At 40.1% G+C, this 19,741-nt stretch overlaps 1 protein-coding gene across 1 annotated transcript; it reads left to right on the forward strand.

The window, feature by feature from the left end:
- The first annotated feature begins 2,138 nt into the window (after positions 1-2,138).
- PABPC1 (poly(A) binding protein cytoplasmic 1) lies at positions 2,139-17,368 on the forward strand. Its single transcript, XM_084230098.1, has 15 exons — positions 2,139-2,938; positions 5,903-6,096; positions 6,282-6,397; positions 8,351-8,490; positions 9,944-10,038; positions 10,339-10,476; positions 10,670-10,765; positions 13,074-13,346; positions 13,554-13,644; positions 14,142-14,252; positions 14,329-14,483; positions 14,908-14,992; positions 15,627-15,757; positions 16,236-16,329; positions 16,926-17,368. The coding sequence occupies exons 1-14, from the start codon at positions 2,746-2,748 to the stop codon at positions 16,326-16,328; spliced, it is 1,911 nt and encodes a 636-aa protein (XP_084086224.1). The 5' UTR covers positions 2,139-2,745; the 3' UTR covers position 16,329; positions 16,926-17,368.
- Positions 17,369-19,741: the final 2,373 nt, after the last annotated feature.

Here is a 19,741-nt window from a genome sequence, read left to right on the forward strand (position 1 = left end):
ATTTCCAGGTTCCATGCAGGCCATTTTCCCCATCTTTGTTACTTACAATTAAGTTTTATGAGGTCTACCAGAAACTGTATCTTCATCTTCCTCTACCACAAGTATGTGAGAAAACCCCTGGATAGATAATCTTAGTATGTGATTTTTGGTAGTTTTTACTCTTGGTACAATCTAATTTCCAAGTTATTGGAGGTGACCTCCCTTCACCCTTTTCTTCTGAGTACACCTCTTTTATTATACCTGTTTGGTTTTTCATATTGTTCCTGTTCAGTAATTTAATGAAAACACTAAAATAAAGTCATGTTTTCTTTTTTGAGTGCAATAATGGAATTCCCACCCTCTTAAAAAAAAATTAGAATCTAATAGAAAACTGTCATAGTCATATAAAATGCTGGCATTGGATGTTTATTGCACTAACATTAATGCTTATATTTATATGATTACCAGAGAGAGCTCATCATAAGCCTCTTGAGATCAGAATTTTTTGTCTGTCATCTATCTTCCTTAACTTACCGATACACTACTCACCACTTGGTAGGCGTTCAATAAATGTATTGATGGATTGATTTTAACCACAGAATTTTAATAGATTGGTGATTTATCATTTAGAAATAGATGTGTTTTCAAAATGCATCGTCCTCAGTTTTACTCTTTTGCCTGATAAAACACACGAGAGAAACAAGTTTTTCAAAAATATTATCCTCTTCCCACCAAGACGGGGCAAAATGGCACATAAGCAGGATTCTGCTGGTTTAAATTTTAATTAAGAGTCAAGTGTCTAGCCTACACCTGACAATATAGCTGGCATGCATTAAAGTTTACTGAATTGAAAAATGAATTGGGCAATCATTTAACTTGAGACCGTTCCCTTAACAGTAAAATAAAATTATTACTACTTGCTCCACCTCCCACACAAGATTGCTGTCAGGAACAAATGATAGGATGTTTATGCAAGTGCTTTAAAAAACCGGTTAAGTGCATTACCACTTTAAAGTGAGAATTTGTATGTGGACTTAATATCATGTCCATTAACTGCTATTTTTGTGGCTATCAATTCACGAAAGTTAGCATTCCTATGAAATCCCACAACTGATGTACCAAATAGTTTTAAACGTTTATAAAAATGCATTGTTTGATGCTAATTTTGCCTGGTTGCAGATGTGTGGTGCCATGCACGGCTGTGACGGACTTCCACCGTAGGGGAAAACACTCATGTTTCTTGAGTTTTCTATCGCGAAGAAATTTCTCGCAGCAACAGCACGAGTGAACGACCCCTAAGGGCTCCTTAGCGGCACTCAGACCCCACACGGGGCAGCGGGGCCGACCCCTCCGCAGCTTGCCCCAATTAAAGTCACTTTCGCCAGTGACAGCGTCCAGTGGGGAGCCGGGGGCGTGTAGGGTTCCGAGCCCGGAGCTTAAAGAGCCCAAAGATCCCCCCTCCCCCACCATCCCCCCCACCCCCGGGGAAGCCCCGCGGGGCGGCGACGCGGGCCCGACGCCCGGACGGTTGGGGGTCCCTGAGCGAGCGGCCAGTTGGGGTCAGCGAGCGCCGCGGCCGTTGGGGACTCCAGCTCCCGGCAAGCACCGGTTCCGCGGCCGACGCGCGGCGGCGCTGCCCGCTGGGACTCGTAGTGCGGTCCGGGTAGGAAAAGGGGGAGCCCCCCCCCAAGCCTCCCTTCACGCACGTTTCGGAAGCGGGGCCAGGAGGGGATCCCGCCGGCCCGCTCCCGCCCGGCGTCCCGGGACAGGGCGGCCGGGACGGGCAGAGGCGCCCGTGGCGGCGCACGTGGGTGGTGGTTGGCGTCCAGGAACCCGGAAGCCCTGCGCACCGCCCACCGCCGCGGTGACGGGTTAACGCTTTTCCGGGCGGAGGTGGGGGCGGGGTGTGTGGGAGAAGGGGCCGTCCCACCCGATTCCACCAAGAGCCGCCCGCGAGCCGGCCTTCCCCTCCCCCATGGGTCCCGGGCGGCCTGGGCCCGCCCCCCCGCCGCGGCGCGTGCGCAGAAGCCCCGCCCCTCCGTCCCAGCCCCACCCCCACACCCGCAGCAGCCGCCGCCACCACCTCTCCCTTCCTCTCTGCTTTCTCCTCCTCCTGTTTTCTCGTCCCTCCTCCCCCTCGCCTCCTTTTCTCCGCCTCCTCCGGCGCTGACGCTCGCGTAGGGTCCTGGCGTCAGACGCGCGTGGGCGGGGCGAGTGCGGCGGGGGGTATAAGTAGAGGGTGCAGGAGGCGGTGCTTCCCCTTCTCCCCGGCGGTTAGTGCTGAGAGTGCGGAGTGTGTGCTCCGGGCTCGGAACACACATTTATTATTAAAAAAATCCAAAAAAAATATAAAAAAATCTTTGAAAAAACCCAAAAAAAAATTTACAAAAAATCCGCGTCTCCCCCGCCGGAGACTTTTATTTTTTTTCTTCCTCTTTTGTAAAATAACCCGGTGAAGCAGCCGAGACCGACCCGCCCGCCCGCCCGCGGCCCCGCAGCAGCTCCAAGAAGGAACCAAGAGACCGAGGCCTTCCCGCTGCCGCCCGGACCCCGCCACCCGCACTCTCCCGCCGGCAGCCAACAGCCAGCGGCAGCGGATCGACCCCGTTCTGCGGCCGTTGAGTAGTTTTCGATTCCGGTTGATTTTTGTCCCTCTGCGCTTGCCCCCGCTCCCCTCCCCCCGGCTCCGGCCCCCGGCCCCGGCCCCCGCTCTCCTCCTCTCACGGAAAGGTCGCGGCCTGTGGCCCTGTGGGCAGCCGTGCCGAGATGAACCCCAGCGCCCCCAGCTACCCCATGGCCTCGCTCTACGTGGGGGACCTGCACCCCGACGTGACCGAGGCGATGCTCTACGAGAAGTTCAGCCCGGCCGGGCCCATCCTCTCCATCCGGGTCTGCAGGGACATGATCACCCGCCGCTCCTTGGGCTACGCGTATGTGAACTTCCAGCAGCCGGCGGACGGTGAGCGCCGGGCCCGGCGGGCGGGCGGGCGGCCATGAGGCTCCGGCGGCGGCGGCGCGGCGGGCGGGCTAGGCCGGCGGGCCCGGGGGGAGGGGGCGGGCGGGCGGGCTTGTCACCCCCGGAGGGCCGGCGACCCGAGGCTCCGGCGCCGGGACCCGGCTCCCCGAGCCGCGGGGCCCCGCGCGAGCCGGCCGCCGCACGCCCCTCGCACGCCCGGCCACTTCCTCCTTTGCGACCATTTTCTCGGCCTCAGCCGCTTTCAAACTTTAGGGTGACGATGACGCGCCGGCAGGGTGGGTGAGGTTCGGTGCTTCCCCGGCGCTCCCGCCAGCCGCCCCGGGATTCTGGGGCTGCGCGGACAGAGCCCCCCTCTCGGCGAGAGGTGGAGGCGTCCCACCGCCCGGGCTCCGGCCGCGCCGCTGGCTGGGGAGGAAGTGCGGTTCCCGGCTCGGGAAACACCACGTGTTGAACCCTGTAACCTCGCCAGGCCCGAGGCCTGCCCCGGCTGCCGGCCCGGGCGCCGGGGGGAGCCACCGGGCGGGAGGAGACGTCGGCGTGGTGGTGTGCGGGCCCGCGGGGCTCTCGGTCCCGTCCCGAGAACTCGGCGGTGGCCGACGACCTTAGAGATGTAGATCACCAGCGAGACGATCGTGTTCCCCTCGTTCAGGCGTTTCTCACTTTAATTAACAGCCGGAGAGGAGGAGTAAATCTGTAGTGTGAGCCTTTTGAAGGCCAGCCTTTTCCCTGGCCACGTAATTACAATTTTTGGTTAAAATGAGTTTCATGAGACTGGTGATGTGTTCAGGGTATTACTTTCCTCGTTCTGAAATAGTTCCTGTGATTTTGAAGGGTTTTAATCTTAAAATGTATTAACCGTTTTACTTACCAGTACTTTAGGTTTTTTTTTTTTTTTTAAAGTGGACCAGAATACACTTAAGTCATGGAGAATGATTGAGTACAAAGTAATTGAGGTTAGAGTTAGCTTAAAATTAAGGGTGGAGGGAATGTCTGGGGGAATGCTGTTAGCGTATTTTAAAGTGCAGGAAACAAAATTTGGCAGTGAAAGAGGACGTGGCCAGATGAGTTACCAGGATTTTTTCTTTATATCTGGATCAATTGATTTATAGACCGCTGCACTCAGTTTTAGTGCCCAATTTTGCCTTTTCCCCCATCTGCTTGAATATATGTCAAATATTATAAATTAAGGAATTTTTATTTTTATAGAAAAGGGTGGCACTTTTATTTCATTAAATTCATTCAGTAAAGACCTTCTGGCTAGGTAAAGTTAATATGGAGATTCTGGGTAAGCATACTACTGGTGACACCAAGACAGGTTGTAAAACTACACTGCAGGTTTCCTGCCCTTTTGCTCTGAGCAGTAGCTCCAAAATGTTGCTTTCTAATAGTTGTAACTCTGGGCAAGATTTATCAAAGAACAGAGAAGTCAGACTGGGGAAGATAATTTGGGGGCAGGTAATCACAGTGTAAAGGTTCGTAGAGAAAACTTTAAATGGGAACTTAATAGTAATTATTGTTTCTAACTTAACAGCTTTAAATCCATAAAATCAGTATTTTTAATTTCTTGGATTTAAAAAGTTGAACTTCAGGTTACCATGGTTACAGTACACTGTATTATTAGTCTATACCAGTAGACCAGTATTGTGACTCTTGAAGATCACTTTTTTTCTTTTTACCTGTTTGGCTTATGTACAATTTACCTTTTCTCCAGATAAATTTTGATTTTTTTTTAAAAGTTATGCCACACTGATGGATTTGTGAACTAGCTTCTGAAAATGCGTTTCCAATGTAACAGGAAAAGGTGATTCAATCAAAAAAGAAACTCAAGCAAAGTCAGCTGAAAAAAATAGGGGAGTTGAGTAGGTGTGGTCAGTAATTGATAATGAGCTGCAGCTGATTGTCACTGTATTCTAGAAACAAGCATTCATTTATTGAAAGAGGTGGCTGGAAAATAAGTGCTCAGACTAACTTTACAGTAACATTGGCATGGAATTTGAAAATAGATACTTCAGGGCCTCAAGGACTGTTTTCCACTAGGTGTTTTCTTTTTTTTTTTTTTTTTTTTTTTGGTAAACATACAGTATATTTTCCCAGTAGACTGAAGTTCAGTGCTGCTGTAATGGTACAGGAGCACATAATTCACTCCTTCCTAAGACCCGGAAATCATAGGATAGATCTTGACGTTTCCTAGGAAGATCTAGAAGTAATTGTTAAATCATCACTTAAGTAAATCAGTGGTCTTTTAGGTAAAGTTGTTTAAATGCATCGATAATGCATTAATAGTGGATTGTGACTATTGTAAGCCTGGTGTTTCAGAAATTATATGCAGCTTGTGTCCAACTTCATGTTACTTTTTTAGACCTGATTTTAAATCTCTGCGTGGATTTTTTTTTTTTTAGTTGGGGGGGTGGTGGTTTGACTTGACAATAGGAAGTTGAGCCATGAATCATTGAAATCTGATGACTTTGGCAACTTTCTCAAAGAAAATGGGACTAACGTTTGATTAATATTGGCAGTGGGTAACCAATGAAATAATCCAATTTTGGCAAATAGGAAAGTGAACGATACTTAAAGTCATGAGCTGATACTGTGGGTTAGCTACAGTTGCCTAATGTCTTATTGCTCACTAAGCAGATTGTATGTGAAAGGGAATCTTGATTTTTATGTTGAGTAAAAAAAAAAATGCTTTACATTAAGTGGCAGTTAAGGGAATAGATTGTTTTAGAAATACACTATTAGCACTATGATGTCAATGTAGAATTTAGGGGTTCTGATGCTTATTTGCTTTATGCAGTTTAAAGCTGGGCTTGTGTTAGGTAAGACTTAGGCATTTTGAAGTTTAAAGGAGTAAGGCTATACCTAACCATTCCCCTGTAATAGTTTATATAATTTTAAATGGCTTATGAAAAAACTTGAAGTAATACTCTGAAAACATCCTTCCTGCAGCGGAGCGTGCTTTGGACACCATGAATTTTGATGTTATAAAGGGCAAGCCAGTGCGCATCATGTGGTCTCAGCGTGATCCATCACTTCGCAAAAGTGGAGTGGGCAACATATTCATTAAAAACTTGGACAAATCCATTGATAATAAAGCACTGTATGATACATTTTCTGCTTTTGGTAACATCCTTTCTTGTAAGGTAAGCAAAAGCATGACAGTGTTTTAGATGCTTATTGTTTATTCCTTAAAATAGCAACTTTGCTGTTGTTAAATGTGTATCTTTGTTTCCCCATACCCAAGTTATGCTGCTGACATATTACTGTATCCTGGGAAAATGTTAAATCAATAGCAAGTAATGAAAAATTGGTATGCATTTTTTTCTAGGTGGTTTGTGATGAAAATGGTTCTAAGGGTTATGGATTTGTACATTTTGAGACACAGGAAGCAGCTGAAAGAGCTATTGAAAAAATGAATGGGATGCTTCTAAATGATCGCAAAGTGTAAGTATATTTAGCTAATCTTATTTCAAATTGTTTTTAATAGTTAAGAGTTGTTCATCTTACAAGTTTATACTGTACTGCTGAAGACAGAGAGCTAGAGTGGAAATTAATAAGCCGTATCTTGTGGATTTTAAATTGTTTCTCCATATTCAATGTAACGGAAATAACAGTGAATTAATAGAATCAGTTAATAATCCAAATCAAAAAGAAAGAAGATAGGTATACTGGAGTGGAAAACTTTAAAAATTAAGTTCATGGTTGAAAAACCAGGAATCCAGACAGAAATTTAATCGTAATTCCTGATTAGCCCATTTCTTGCAGAAACTGGCTAAGATAATTAGCTTGTATTTACATGCTGGTATAACAGATGAGCCTAGGATACAATCTAGTCTAAATGCAGAGACCAGGGCAGCTCTTTTTGTGGCCATATTTCTATAATTTATTATTGGTGTTGATTTTGTTATTGTTGGTGTTAACGCAGAATTAAATCACATATTGCTGATTATCCTTTCCTGAAGTAATCCTGTTTTTTAAAGTTGCAAACTAAATGTAACATAAATAAAACACCAGTTCTGCTAGAGGTTATAAGAAATCCAGATTTTATGAACCTAATGATTTGACAATTTTTTATTCTCATTACCAGTGGGTTTTACTTAATTATCTGGGCAAATCCAGCTATATGGCCATTCTCGGTGCTGTGTAAACTGCAATGGTGACATGCAAATTGAGTTACAAGTTCACTACAGTACTCAAGATGTGGTTATTAGGTTATTATAGATCACTGCATCGAGTGGTGTGACCACTGTACATGAAGGATGAGTTCTATTTGAGTTCTGTGTCTTACTGTATAAGAGTAATATTAAACATCATTAATACACTTTTTCTAGGCACACTTTAGGGGGCAAACAAGAATGCCTTCCACTGGTAGGGATCTAAATCTAATATATAGATTTATTGCTGTTTTGAGTATAAAATGATACAACCCTTTTGGAAAGCAATTTCACTATACATATAATTTTGAGGTTACTCTATGCACTTGAATTATTAGATTTCTGTTTTTCGTCCTAGAAACAAATAGTCTCAAAGTTCCGGCAATACTCACAAAAACAGATAGTTCTGATGTGTACATTGGAATGTTGGCTTTGAGAAAGTTTATAAAACTGATAATACAGAGAAGCACCATCATATGAGTAGGGAGATAATAGGGGATAGGGAAATAAAACCATAGGTACCCATTTAGGTGTTTTTTTTTTTTTTTTTTTTTTTTTAATTTTTATTCGTATAAGAACTGTGGTGTAGGCCAGAGGTGGGGGGTGGTGAGACGATTCACCAGAGACAGAGTGGGGAGCAGAACAGGCAGATATACTTGAAATACACTGCTGGGGGAGTAGCAGGTGAGACAGGAGAGGTCTGCTGTGCCATGTGGGTTAGCTGCCTAGCCAGGGATCAAACTCATTCCATGGTGGCTGGTGGTAGCTTGATAGCACTGAGACTTTAACCCCTGTGCTACCAGGGAGGCCCCCATTTAATATTATAATGTATATTTTACATTTAATGGTACTATTTTTATATTAGAGGAAAATTAAAACTTTAAAGACATTTTATTGATAATGCTGCAAATAATTACGTTGGCTATTGTGTGTCAGACTATAGAACTAAAGTTTAAATTTCTATTTTAGTAGATTGCAAAATGCAAGAACCACTTGAAACTTCAACTTTGAAATTTATGTCTTCGTTCACATAGTCCATAAATATTGTGACTCATTTGTATTGATATAGGCGTGTGATCCCTTTTAACCCTGAGTTACCTGGAAGAGAGGGAACGGATTAAGGAAAAAAAATTGTAATTTAAAAGGAAAGATCTTGAAATTCTTAACAAATACAGAACCATCAGACTTAACTTGAATTTAATAAAATAGAACCTAATTTTATAGGTCTTACATATTTTATTAGATTCGTTGGACGATTTAAGTCTCGTAAAGAACGAGAAGCAGAACTTGGAGCTAGGGCAAAAGAGTTCACCAATGTTTACATCAAGAATTTTGGAGAAGACATGGATGATGAGCGCCTTAAGGATCTCTTTGGCAAGTTTGGTAATGTGTCTGAATTAAATTTTTACACTTAAGAGTAATTGCTCAATGTTAGTTTCAATTAATATTTTATCCTAAAAGAAAGATGAGACTTAACATGGTACTTAAAAATATTTGTGGTTATATAGCTTAAGCTACTGACAGTCCATTATACTACAAAATAACACTGTCCAATGTGAAGGTTAATTGCATTATATTAGCACAGTAAGGTATAAGGTATATGATTCTAAGTAACTGGAACAGATTTTAAAAGGGCTTGTTGTGTTAAGATATTGTGCTGGATTTATGCACTTACAGAGCCTATCTCATCCAAGCATGCCTGTGACACAGCCAACTTAGATTGGAGGTAGTCTCTAATTATGTGACAGGAAAGCTGGCCAGCTTTAAGATATTTAGCCAGTCTCCGTGTCATGTTTGAGCAATTTAAAACAATGGCTTTCAAAGACAAAAGCCAAAGATTCAGATTTTCCAGTGATATCTCCTTGGGACAACCTTCTGAGTCTATGGAATTTTAAACTACTGTTTCCTTGCATTTCAAATTCATTAAGCTTCTAATTAAGTGTAACCAACCTCACTTTAGTTCCGCAGTTGTGGAACTGATAGAAGATGAACTTTAAATTGTATTCTTCTGCTAATGATTTTGCTTGCCCCTGCCATTTGAGTACTGCAAATGAAGAATTTTAAAAGTGGTATTTTGAACAGATAAATCATGTAATAGGAAGCCAATGTCAGTGTCTTGTATCTTACCCCAGATTCTCTTAAATGATTGGCTTTGGTATATAGTTCATGTCTTTTTAAATTAGTTAACCAAAGTTGGATCTTATCCCAAATGATTAATGTAAGTTAACCAATATATTGAATATTTTCTTTACTGTTGGTATAGCGTTTTAATATGGCCTTGAGACAGAGGCATGTTTACATGTGCCTCATACATCTTCCAGGTTTTCTATAATGTGACTTTTAACCTAATTTTTACCCTGCCTACTTCAGTTAAGTATCTTTTCCACTAGAGGGGATGAGAAGACATTCTTTCCAGAATTGTGCCTTCAGGTGATTCTGCTATGTCTCCTCAAAGGTTATACTAAGTATTTCCTGTTGAAAATTAGTTGACAAATCAGGCCTAAGAAAGCCTCATAAATTTTCATGTCAAGAAAATCACATTGTTAGCTGAAGAAGGATACAATAGTTTTTGGTAATTTTAATAAAATTTCATCTTAGCAATTGTTTAAAACAACTTATAGGTATGTTTCAGTGACTAGTTTACCATTTAGTAGAAATACGGAAATAAAGGGTCTTTGAGGAGAATATTTAGTGACTTATTGGGTAAAATGGATGATTAGAGGAGAAATAAAATTTTGAAGGCATGGAATTTTATCTACGCTTTGTTTTGTGTTGAAATTTAGTATGTATAAATGTATGGAATATCTTTGAATTATTTAAAAAAAATTTTTTTTAGGACCTGCCTTAAGTGTGAAAGTAATGACTGATGAAAGTGGAAAATCCAAAGGATTTGGATTTGTGAGCTTTGAAAGGCATGAAGATGCACAGAAAGTAAGATTTAAATATACTAAAGGACTTTTTTTTCTCCTATATTCTGCAGTAAGGGGGGGTATGCCAGTTGGCTTGCTCTTGTGTTGAAAGTTACATGCACGCTAGTGGCTGTTTTACTTGTTGCCCTACACCAAATATGTTTTGAAAGTATAAATTAGAAACCTGTATTTTCCCAAAACCTAGCTTTGTTTTGAGATGGGTCCACCTGAAACTTTGATAATCTTAACACTTTTTTTTTTTTTTTACTAAAAATGAACTTGTGTTGCAAGTTGGTAATTAAAATTTTGTGATTTCCATAAGGCTGTGGATGAAATGAATGGAAAGGAGCTCAATGGAAAACAAATATACGTTGGTCGAGCTCAGAAAAAAGTGGAACGACAGACGGAGCTTAAACGCAAATTTGAACAGATGAAGCAAGATAGGATCACCAGATACCAGGTTCATTTTTAATTGAACAAGCAAAATAAGACAGGGATGAGGGAACCTATTTTATATTCATTTCAACTTATCCCAGGTAACTGAAGGATTTGAGGAGGGGGAAAGGAGAAGAAACATGGGATAGGATAGGAGTAAGTGTGCTTAACTGCCCCTGTGCTTTTCTTATTTCTATAGTTATGTTCCTTCTTTTTAGGGTGTTAACCTTTATGTGAAAAATCTCGATGATGGTATTGATGATGAACGTCTCCGGAAAGAGTTTTCTCCATTTGGTACAATCACTAGTGCAAAGGTAAGGCGTGTGAAATTTTTTAAGCTATGCTTATGGCTATGTTAGCAGTTTCATGTTAATATACCTTATGTAACTGTTAAGGTGACTTTTTGGTAAGCAGTGGTCACACTGATTTTCTTTTGAAGAAAAATCCCTATCCATTTTTCTGTGAAGTAGCTGTTTGCTTCATACTTTCAAAGACTTGTATTCGGGATTAAAAAGTGCATATTGTAGCTCAGTAGTTTCTCTTTATAGATGACAAGTTCTGCATTCGCTGAGGAATGAAGATGCCCTTGATTGTAGTTAGTGATGGATCATTGCACGATAGGTCCTCTTCTGTACTGTTAAGCTATTGGTTTAAGCTATTGGTTTAAGAAGGCAATTTGAGAACTGTAATTGTTACTAGGCTATAATTTATATTCACTTAACACAGTTCATTCTGAGTAGTCAAGCTCTACCTCTGACAGTAAAACCTAGAGATAATTTTACTTGAAACCAGAAATCAAATAGAACAGTGGGATCCTAGTCGGAATTCTGAGATTTTTATTCAGTACCCTCCGATGTAGATGTTTTTCGGGAGTCTGGTTCAGAATCCCTCTGTATATCACATTCACATACTTACATATGTGTTTAAAACGAATTAAGGGCTCAAAATTCTGAAAAGTCCACAAAAAATTAAAACTCGCGCTGATTTTTCTATACTGGCCAGCCCCTTTGACCAAGGGAGCTTCGATGGTACTGAGGGAAGTAAATGTTAGGGGGGTGGGGAGGAGGCCTCCCCAGTGGCACAGCGGTTGAGGAGCGCTGGTTCGATCCCCGGCTGCTCCCGGCCACCGGAGGAGGGTCCCGCATGGCGCGCAGACCTCTCCTGCCGCCCGCTGCTTCCCTCAGCAATGTACTTCAGTCCTTCTGCCTGCTCTGCTCCCCGCTCTGGTGAATTCTCTCACCCTCCCGCGCTTCTGACTATACCCAGTGCTTGTATAAATAAATAAATAAATCTTTTAATAAAAAAAAGTTAGTGGCGGGAAGTACCTGAATACAAATGAAATTCAAGTGACATGGTTGTCTTGTGATTCAACATGTGCATTTTTGAAAGTACCTGGAGTGTGGTAGAATTTATTACTCTGTTACGGTCCTCCCAAGTTATTAAAATTAAATATCGCACCTCAGTTTATGAAACAGGCATGCTTTACTTTACAAAGGAGTCTTTTTGGATCATAGTATCACTTACTGCTTAGCAGAGAAGTGAAAAATTGAAATTGGCTTTCCCAGGTAATTTTCCATACTTGTAAATTTTTTTTTTTTTTTTTTTTTTTTTTTTTGCTAAGAACTGAAAATTCATGGTTTAGATGTACCATAACTTCACTGTGCCAGTATTGATAGGCATTTTGAGTCATTATGCATGTTTATACTATTAGATCCACCACTCAACAGGCTTTCTTAGGCATAATCCTAGCACACATGGATCCTAAAGTTCTGGAATTGGAATTGCTGGGTCAGCGGGTATGTGCATTTAAAGTTGATAGAACCAGTAGAAAGTGGTACATATCTTTTGTTTGTCTTACTGATAATAGTATTTTATGTATCTTTAAATTGCAAATATTGTCCCAGCTTTCACTTACGGTCCTTCACTTACAACTTGGGTCACATAAAAGTGCAAAAATAGGGAAATTTCTGGTAGTAATGTGAACAACTGATCTAACTTTTTATCTTTTCAGTTGTCTAATATACTAAATAGTCTAAAGTTCACCTTTCCCCATTATTAAATTGTAAATATTAAACATTTAATTTGCATGGGTGTGTTTTTGGATTCTTGTTTATATATTGGAGGGCCAGCAAGTTGTTTGTACCTGTTCATGGCTTGCTTAAAATCTTTGTTTATTGGTTTTTTGCTAAGAGCTGATTATTTACACCCCAATATTCAAGACTATATTGGTCTTGAATATGAAGTTTTTATTGTAAGATTCAACTGCTTCCCCCTCCCCCTTAGGACAGTAGTAAATATGAGCATCTTGTACACTCAAATTTAGTAGGCCTCCAGTGTACATAGTTACTTGAACCTTAATGTTGAAAATCTATCTGAATATATAAAATTCACCAAATTTGCCAGCTGTAGTCCTGCCCTTTTACTTCCTTCAGCTCTCTTTTGCTTGGTTATGATATGTGTAACTTGTCCTTTATATTTTGAGTGTTCAGGGAAAATTTCCAAAAGCGAATAAAACATTGAGTTTGTTATTTGAGTCAAAGTATAGCTTGATGCTAAGTAATCTCTCCTTTTTGTGCCTCGTCGTAAATACCGTTCATTAACACTGTTTTCTTCTTTCAACAGGTTATGATGGAAGGAGGTCGCAGCAAAGGGTTTGGTTTTGTGTGTTTCTCCTCCCCAGAAGAAGCCACTAAAGCAGTAACAGAAATGAATGGTAGAATTGTGGCCACCAAGCCATTGTATGTAGCTTTAGCTCAGCGCAAAGAAGAGCGCCAGGCTCACCTCACTAACCAGTATATGCAGAGAATGGCAAGTGTAAGAGCTGTGCCCAACCCTGTAATCAACCCCTACCAGCCAGCACCTCCTTCAGGTTACTTCATGGCAGCTATCCCACAGGTAGGTTTTAAGAGAGAACTAAACCTTCATGAAGGTTTTCGTATTTGGTGTTTGTTGGTGGTTTTGGCCCCTCAATCCCTTAAGATGGAAACATGAGTGGACATGATGAATTATGGCTCAATTTGAAAAATTACTTAATGTGAGGCCTTAAATGTTCAGGGAGCAAGCAAGTACTTGCTGATTGGTGTATTTGCTTGCTTTCTACAGACTCAGAACCGTGCTGCATATTATCCTCCTAGCCAAATTGCTCAACTAAGACCAAGTCCTCGCTGGACTGCTCAGGGTGCCAGACCTCATCGTAAGCTCTTTCACTTTTCTTCTAAGGTTGTTAGTTATTTGTACTTACATACTAGAGGCAAATTAGCTCTTATATTTCATCAGTATTTTACTTCTCAGAGGTGTTGATTTTGGGGGATCCTAGCTTTTTCAGTCTTCAAGATATCATTCGTGCCTATTGAGATAGCCATTTCTTTGCTGGTTTGGTATGACAATTTGGGGGTGGCTCTAACTCAGAATTCTAACAATCATAGGAAATCAAATGTCTTCGATGTGACCAGTCTCCCTGGCATTACTCACCTTGCCTGCCCTGTGGATAGTGCTTTTATTGCAGGAGCACTTGGAACCAGGTTCCGTGGTCAAACATTCTGATAAGTCTGTAAGACAGCATTTAGAAATGATGCTTAGTTTGTCTACTCCTTTAGCTTTTTGTGTAAACTCCAGATATAAACAGTGTAGCACAAAGACTTACAGTGAAATTTTCTCAGTCGTAATGTATATTCGTTTTTTTAAATGTAGCATTCCAAAATATGCCCGGTGCTATCCGCCCAGCCGCTCCTAGACCACCATTTAGTACTATGAGACCAGCTTCTTCACAGGTTCCACGAGTCATGTCCACACAGCGTGTTGGTAAGTTTCAATCTTTTCTGTAAAGGTTGACTTACAATTTGAAATAGCAAGGTAAAAATAAAAAATTATCTTTTAGCTAACACATCAACACAAACAATGGGTCCACGTCCTGCAGCTGCTGCTGCTGCAGCTACTCCTGCTGTTCGCACCGTTCCACAGTACAAATATGCCGCGGGAGTTCGCAATCCTCAACAACATCTTAATGCACAGCCACAGGTTACCATGCAGCAGGTACGAACTTGATTTCTTCGTAAAAATTAATCTTTCATGTCAAAGAAGTTAAAAATGGAGTTGCTATCTAGAATATCTTACTAATCGATATCCCTATGTAAAAATCTTACTTGGCTTTACACTGTAGGAGTTCAACTTTTATAAGACCCCAGCTTGAGAGTTTTGCCTTGGATAGTTGGGAGAAAAAGAAAATTGAGTAAGATTTCACTTACCCATTTTTCTGACGCTAGGGCCAAAGCTGTCATCAGTCATAAGGAGAATTGGGTTCCAAAACATACTCCAAATAAAATGAAATTGCCCATGTGGATAAAATACTTGTATTTTTAGTTCACTTGGCTTCTTAGTAATTTTCCAGTGATGCCTGTATTTGCACTCGCCATTACTGCTATACTTTTAACTTTGAAATTTTCCTAATTGTATCTAGCCTGCTGTTCATGTACAAGGTCAGGAGCCTTTGACTGCTTCCATGTTGGCATCTGCCCCTCCTCAAGAGCAAAAGCAAATGTTGGGTACGTACCTTTATCCCACCTAATCCAAGACTGCAAGGCACTTCACGACATCCTTTGCACCTAAAGATAAAAGAGGATGATAGGGGCCTCCCCTGGTGGCGCAGCAGTTGAGCTCTGGGTTGCGAGGCTGCCTGCAGCCTCTGCAGCACCAGTTCAATCCCCGGCCACTGGTGAGGGTCCCACCAAAAAAAAAAAAAAAAAAAAAAAAAAAAAAAAAAGGATGATAGGATTGAGCTAAATTGGTATAAATGGTTATGAAGGCACAGTTGGTCTAGATAGCTAATTAAAAATCTGGAAAGCTGTTAAAATCTTGCTTTTGGTGGATAGGCCATTATAGCATTGTTTGACATGGGCCCTACCACAATTTTAGAAGAGAATTTGAACTAAATAAAAGCTTAGGTGTTACCTGAGTACAGATTTAATGATAGAATATAGCTTCATTTTTTGGCAAACTGATAGTGACAGAAATTGCTTTGTGGTAGATCTTGAGAATCCTCCATGAAGGATGTATTGAAATAGTGGATTATGTGATAATATATATTGCTATATACAAAAGTAAGGTCTTTAAACTTCAGTTTTAATAATGGTGGCATTTTAATGTTTGAAGTTTTGGAATGGTTTTTTGTTGTTACAGGTGAGCGGCTTTTTCCTCTCATTCAAGCCATGCACCCTACTCTTGCTGGAAAAATCACTGGCATGTTGTTGGAGATTGATAATTCAGAACTTCTTCATATGCTTGAGTCTCCAGAGTCTCTCCGTTCTAAAGTAATTTAAATTAGCCTATCTAGCAGCCTCTTCAGAGTTGTTTTTGTGTGTGTGTGGGGGGAGGAACTTGGCTTTATAGAACATTTACAAGTGCTGTATAAATATTATAAATCCTAGTGATAATGTGTTGTTAGCCCCACTAGATACTGACATTGAATATATATAGTATTTGAATAATTTGCCAGTGCTCACACAGCTAGTAATTGGCAGAGTTTAGTTTGAAATCCAATCATTTTTTCAGTATCCATGCTGTCTTAATAGTGCTGCTTTAATGAAGAAAGATTTGCTGATATTTCTCAAATTTGGGGGGGATTTTGATGGGGACAGCAAAGAGATTTCACAGTTCAAGTGTAGTAGTAAAATCTAAAAGGGTATGGTGCAGTTGGAATCTTTTTGAAATTATTCTTTTCACTTTCATATGAAAAGCATTTGCATTATACATTTGAAATTGTAATTTGTCTTTTTTCCTTATTTTTAGGTTGATGAAGCTGTAGCTGTACTACAAGCCCACCAAGCTAAAGAGGCTGCCCAGAAAGCAGTTAACAGTGCCACCGGTGTTCCAACTGTTTAAAGTAAGCTTTCTCCTGCTTGTTTCAGGCTTGTTTTAAACAATTTGGTCACATTTTTTAAACATTTTACATTAATCTAAGTATGTTGCTACTTCTAAGAAGTAGAAATACAGAGGAATTAAATTTTACATTGTCCTAAATTCTTAAAATCTGCTTATAAGTACATTTTGTATAGTTATTTCTATTAGATTGCCTGAAACATGTTGATTCTTTGTCCTCTGGAGGACTTTCATGTGCCTTATACCTTTTCTACAATGGCAACTACTGTGAATTTTCCTCTTGGGCCTCTACTGTTGTGACCTTCATTATATTATTCCATTTTTTGGGAGTAACTGTGTAGCAAAAAACAGTCCCAGTGATTGCCAAAGCCTTTTTTAAAACGGACCAGATAAATACTTGGTCTTTGTGGACTTTCTGTTGTAATTATTTTTTTTTCTGCTGTTAGGATAGCAGTCATAGACAATATGTAACAATATGTAACAAGATAACTGTCCAGTAAAACTTGACAGAAACAGGCTGAGGACTAAATTTGGCGGTGTTTTAATATGCTATTGACAAATGCCAGTATTGGGTCATTTTTATTTATTTATTTTTTACAGATTGATCAGGGACCACGAAAAGAAACTTGTGCTTCACCGAAGAAAAATATCTAAACATCGAAAAATTTAAATACTATGAAAAAAAAAACATTGCAAAATATAAAATAAATAAAAAAAGGAAAGGAAACTTTGAACCATATGTACCGAGCAAATGCCAGGTCTAGCAAACATAATGCTAGTCCTAGATTACTTATTGATTTAAAAACTACAAAAAAATACAAAAAAATAGTAAAATATAAAAACAAATTAATGTTTTATAGATCCTGGGAAAAAAAGAATTTTCAGCAAAGTACAAAAATTTAAAGCATTCCTTTCTTTAATTTTGTAATTCTTTACTGTGGAATAGCTCAGAATGTCACTTCTGTAAAATACCAGAATTGATGACTGAGCAAGGAAACGTAATTTGGATTATAAAATTCTTGCTTTAATAAAAATTCCTTAAACAGTGCACACTGATGTTAAGCTTTTTTAATTCTCCTTGTAATTGGCAATCATGTATTGGTGATAAGCTGGAGTTTGCTGCGTGTGAATCTGGTTCATGAAAAAGGTATGCTATTAAGTTTAAATGGTTTTGTGGAAAAGGCACAAGACAATCTGCTACGTTTTATGAATTGTGAATTCCTGATCTGGCATATAGCTATACTTGTAATGGTTTTTGAGACTATGCCATTTTATGACTGTTGAGGTCTAGGCTATGAGCTAATTAAAGTATCATTTCTCACTTACGAGTTTATATAAAATAACAGCTACTCTGTTGGTAGGAAAGAGCACATTTATCAGTCATTGGTACAACTCTTAGATTGGCTAAATACCCCAAAGTTAGTTTTAAACCTTATTTTTGAAAGGGGGTCTTTAACTTGATTGGTAAGTCACCATTCAACTTTTTATATTACCTTAAATACCTTAAGTACTTGTTTCAAGTGAAGATTAAGGCCATCTTCCAGAAAGATGGATTTACAGTAGGACTGAGCCCAGGATAGCTACATAAAACAAATAGCCTTCACTGTTTGCACTTTTGATAATGGATTCGTTTTAGTCTCCATTGACTTCTCTACAGAGCTAACTTTCCAAGTTGCACATCTGATTATCTTGCCCACTGCTAGGAACAGTTCTGCTGCCTCTAATAACAAGTGAACAAAACTGTAGCTTATGCAGAGTCATCCCTCTGCATAAGGAAGCCTTATGATGCTTATGTACTTGAAATCCTTTTCATTTTGGCTTTCTCTTGAAATATAAGAGATAAACCGAAAACTCTGACTTAGAATCTATCTACTGAGTAGTTATTTAATTATTTTGTATTTTACTTGGCCATAGTAGACCTACCTTCTATATTAGAAACACCAGATAGCATTTAGTGCTAAGGGGCCATTTAAACAGTAAAACTACATGAGTCACCATGAAATCTATAGTGTTATAAGAAGGTAGACAAATATATGCCGTGTTTTTCAAAATTTGAATACAGAATGCTTCAGGCTTTGAAGTTTTAAAAGAACAGGCTAATTGGAGACTATAGAAGTGCTTACCTGTAAAGTTCCTACACTAAAATTCCAAAATTGAGTCTTGTGGCTACGGTTTACATAATTTGGATTTTTCTGTAAGTCTTGTATGGCAGGAAGATAAATTGTTTCATCTATTGAAATGTCTTCAGGTTTTAAAATGTAACAAGCTGGTGGCTTAGAAGGAGCCAACATTGCAGTAGACCTTTGGCGGTCTGCGCAGAAATTACAAATAAGTGTCCATTTGGCAGTCTACTTCATGCCATGTTCTTGACATTTTTGTGCTTTTTGTTGGGTGGTGGTACCGTTTAAATGGCCCCTAGCACTGAAGTGCTGTCTGGTGGTGTAAGTGCCAGAAGGCTGTGCTTTGTGGAGAGAATGTTTGATAAACTTCAGGTGTTGTTTAAATAAGGTGTCTTAAACAGAAACACAAATCACGACTATGTATCAATTAATGCAAATATGGCATATTCATAGGAACCTCACCCTCTTTCCCCTGGGCACTGATTATTTACTAATTTAGTGAAACTAGAACATAACCACCACTCTTGACAAGATCTGACTTGGCATCTCATGAGGGTGTGGCTCATGATCTATAATTGTTTCACTACCTAGTTTTCATTCAGGATTTGAGGTGAAGCACAGAATAAGAGCTGACATTTGACTATCTTATCTCTCTGCTAAAGTACATGTATGGTTGCTTTTATTGAAAATTTTGAGAAAATCGACAGGGACACTTTCTGTGGTTATTATGTATATAATGGCTCATGAGAAACGGTTTTTTTTTTTTTTTTATCCTGGAGTGTGTCTCCATTTTTGTGCCAGAGTACAAAATTCATTCTTTGAATGTAAAGCCACGGTTCCAAATTAATCATCTGCATGGAGTATGACTTTGAAGAGGACCTGGGTACAGGTATTTTAATGAGTACGTTTTTCTTAGCAGTCCTCAAAAACAAGGTGAAATCAGAAGTTGGAAGCAAAAAAGTGTGGAGTTGGCATTACTAGCCAGTGTCATTTACCAAAACCCAACAACTTGAAGCACACTGTGCTACGAGACCAAACTTTGATCCTTTGATCTTCTGGCATTGTCCAGTCAGGGCAGGTGCCTCTGGACAGTGCCAAAGTGACACTGCTGGAATTAGATCCCTTTTCTAGGCTTTATATTGATTCTTCTATAAATAACTTCAGATAGCTATGATTTCAGGATTCTTACTGCTTTTCTACCATACTCAAATCACTGATAATCTGTCTTAACCACCTAGTGGTAAAAGCTCTCTGTATACATAGTGTAGTTAAGGGGTAAGGTAACCCAATTACAAA

The sequence above is a fragment of the Talpa europaea genome (assembly GCF_964194135.1).
Source record: "Talpa europaea genome assembly, chromosome: 3".
Taxonomy (NCBI): domain Eukaryota; kingdom Metazoa; phylum Chordata; class Mammalia; order Eulipotyphla; family Talpidae; genus Talpa; species Talpa europaea.

What these genes read in the sequence shown, in the direction of transcription:
- PABPC1 (XM_084230098.1), top strand. Translation starts at nt 2,746, where the DNA reads ATGAACCCCAGCGCCCCCAGCTACCCCATGGCCTCGCTCTACGTGGGG. An exon ending in GGATCTCTTTGGCAAGTTTG is followed by an intron (nt 8,491 to 9,943) that starts GTAATGTGTCTG and finishes AATTTTTTTTAG; the next exon opens with GACCTGCCTTAAGTGTGAAA. An exon ending in ATAGGATCACCAGATACCAG is followed by an intron (nt 10,477 to 10,669) that starts GTTCATTTTTAA and finishes CCTTCTTTTTAG; the next exon opens with GGTGTTAACCTTTATGTGAA.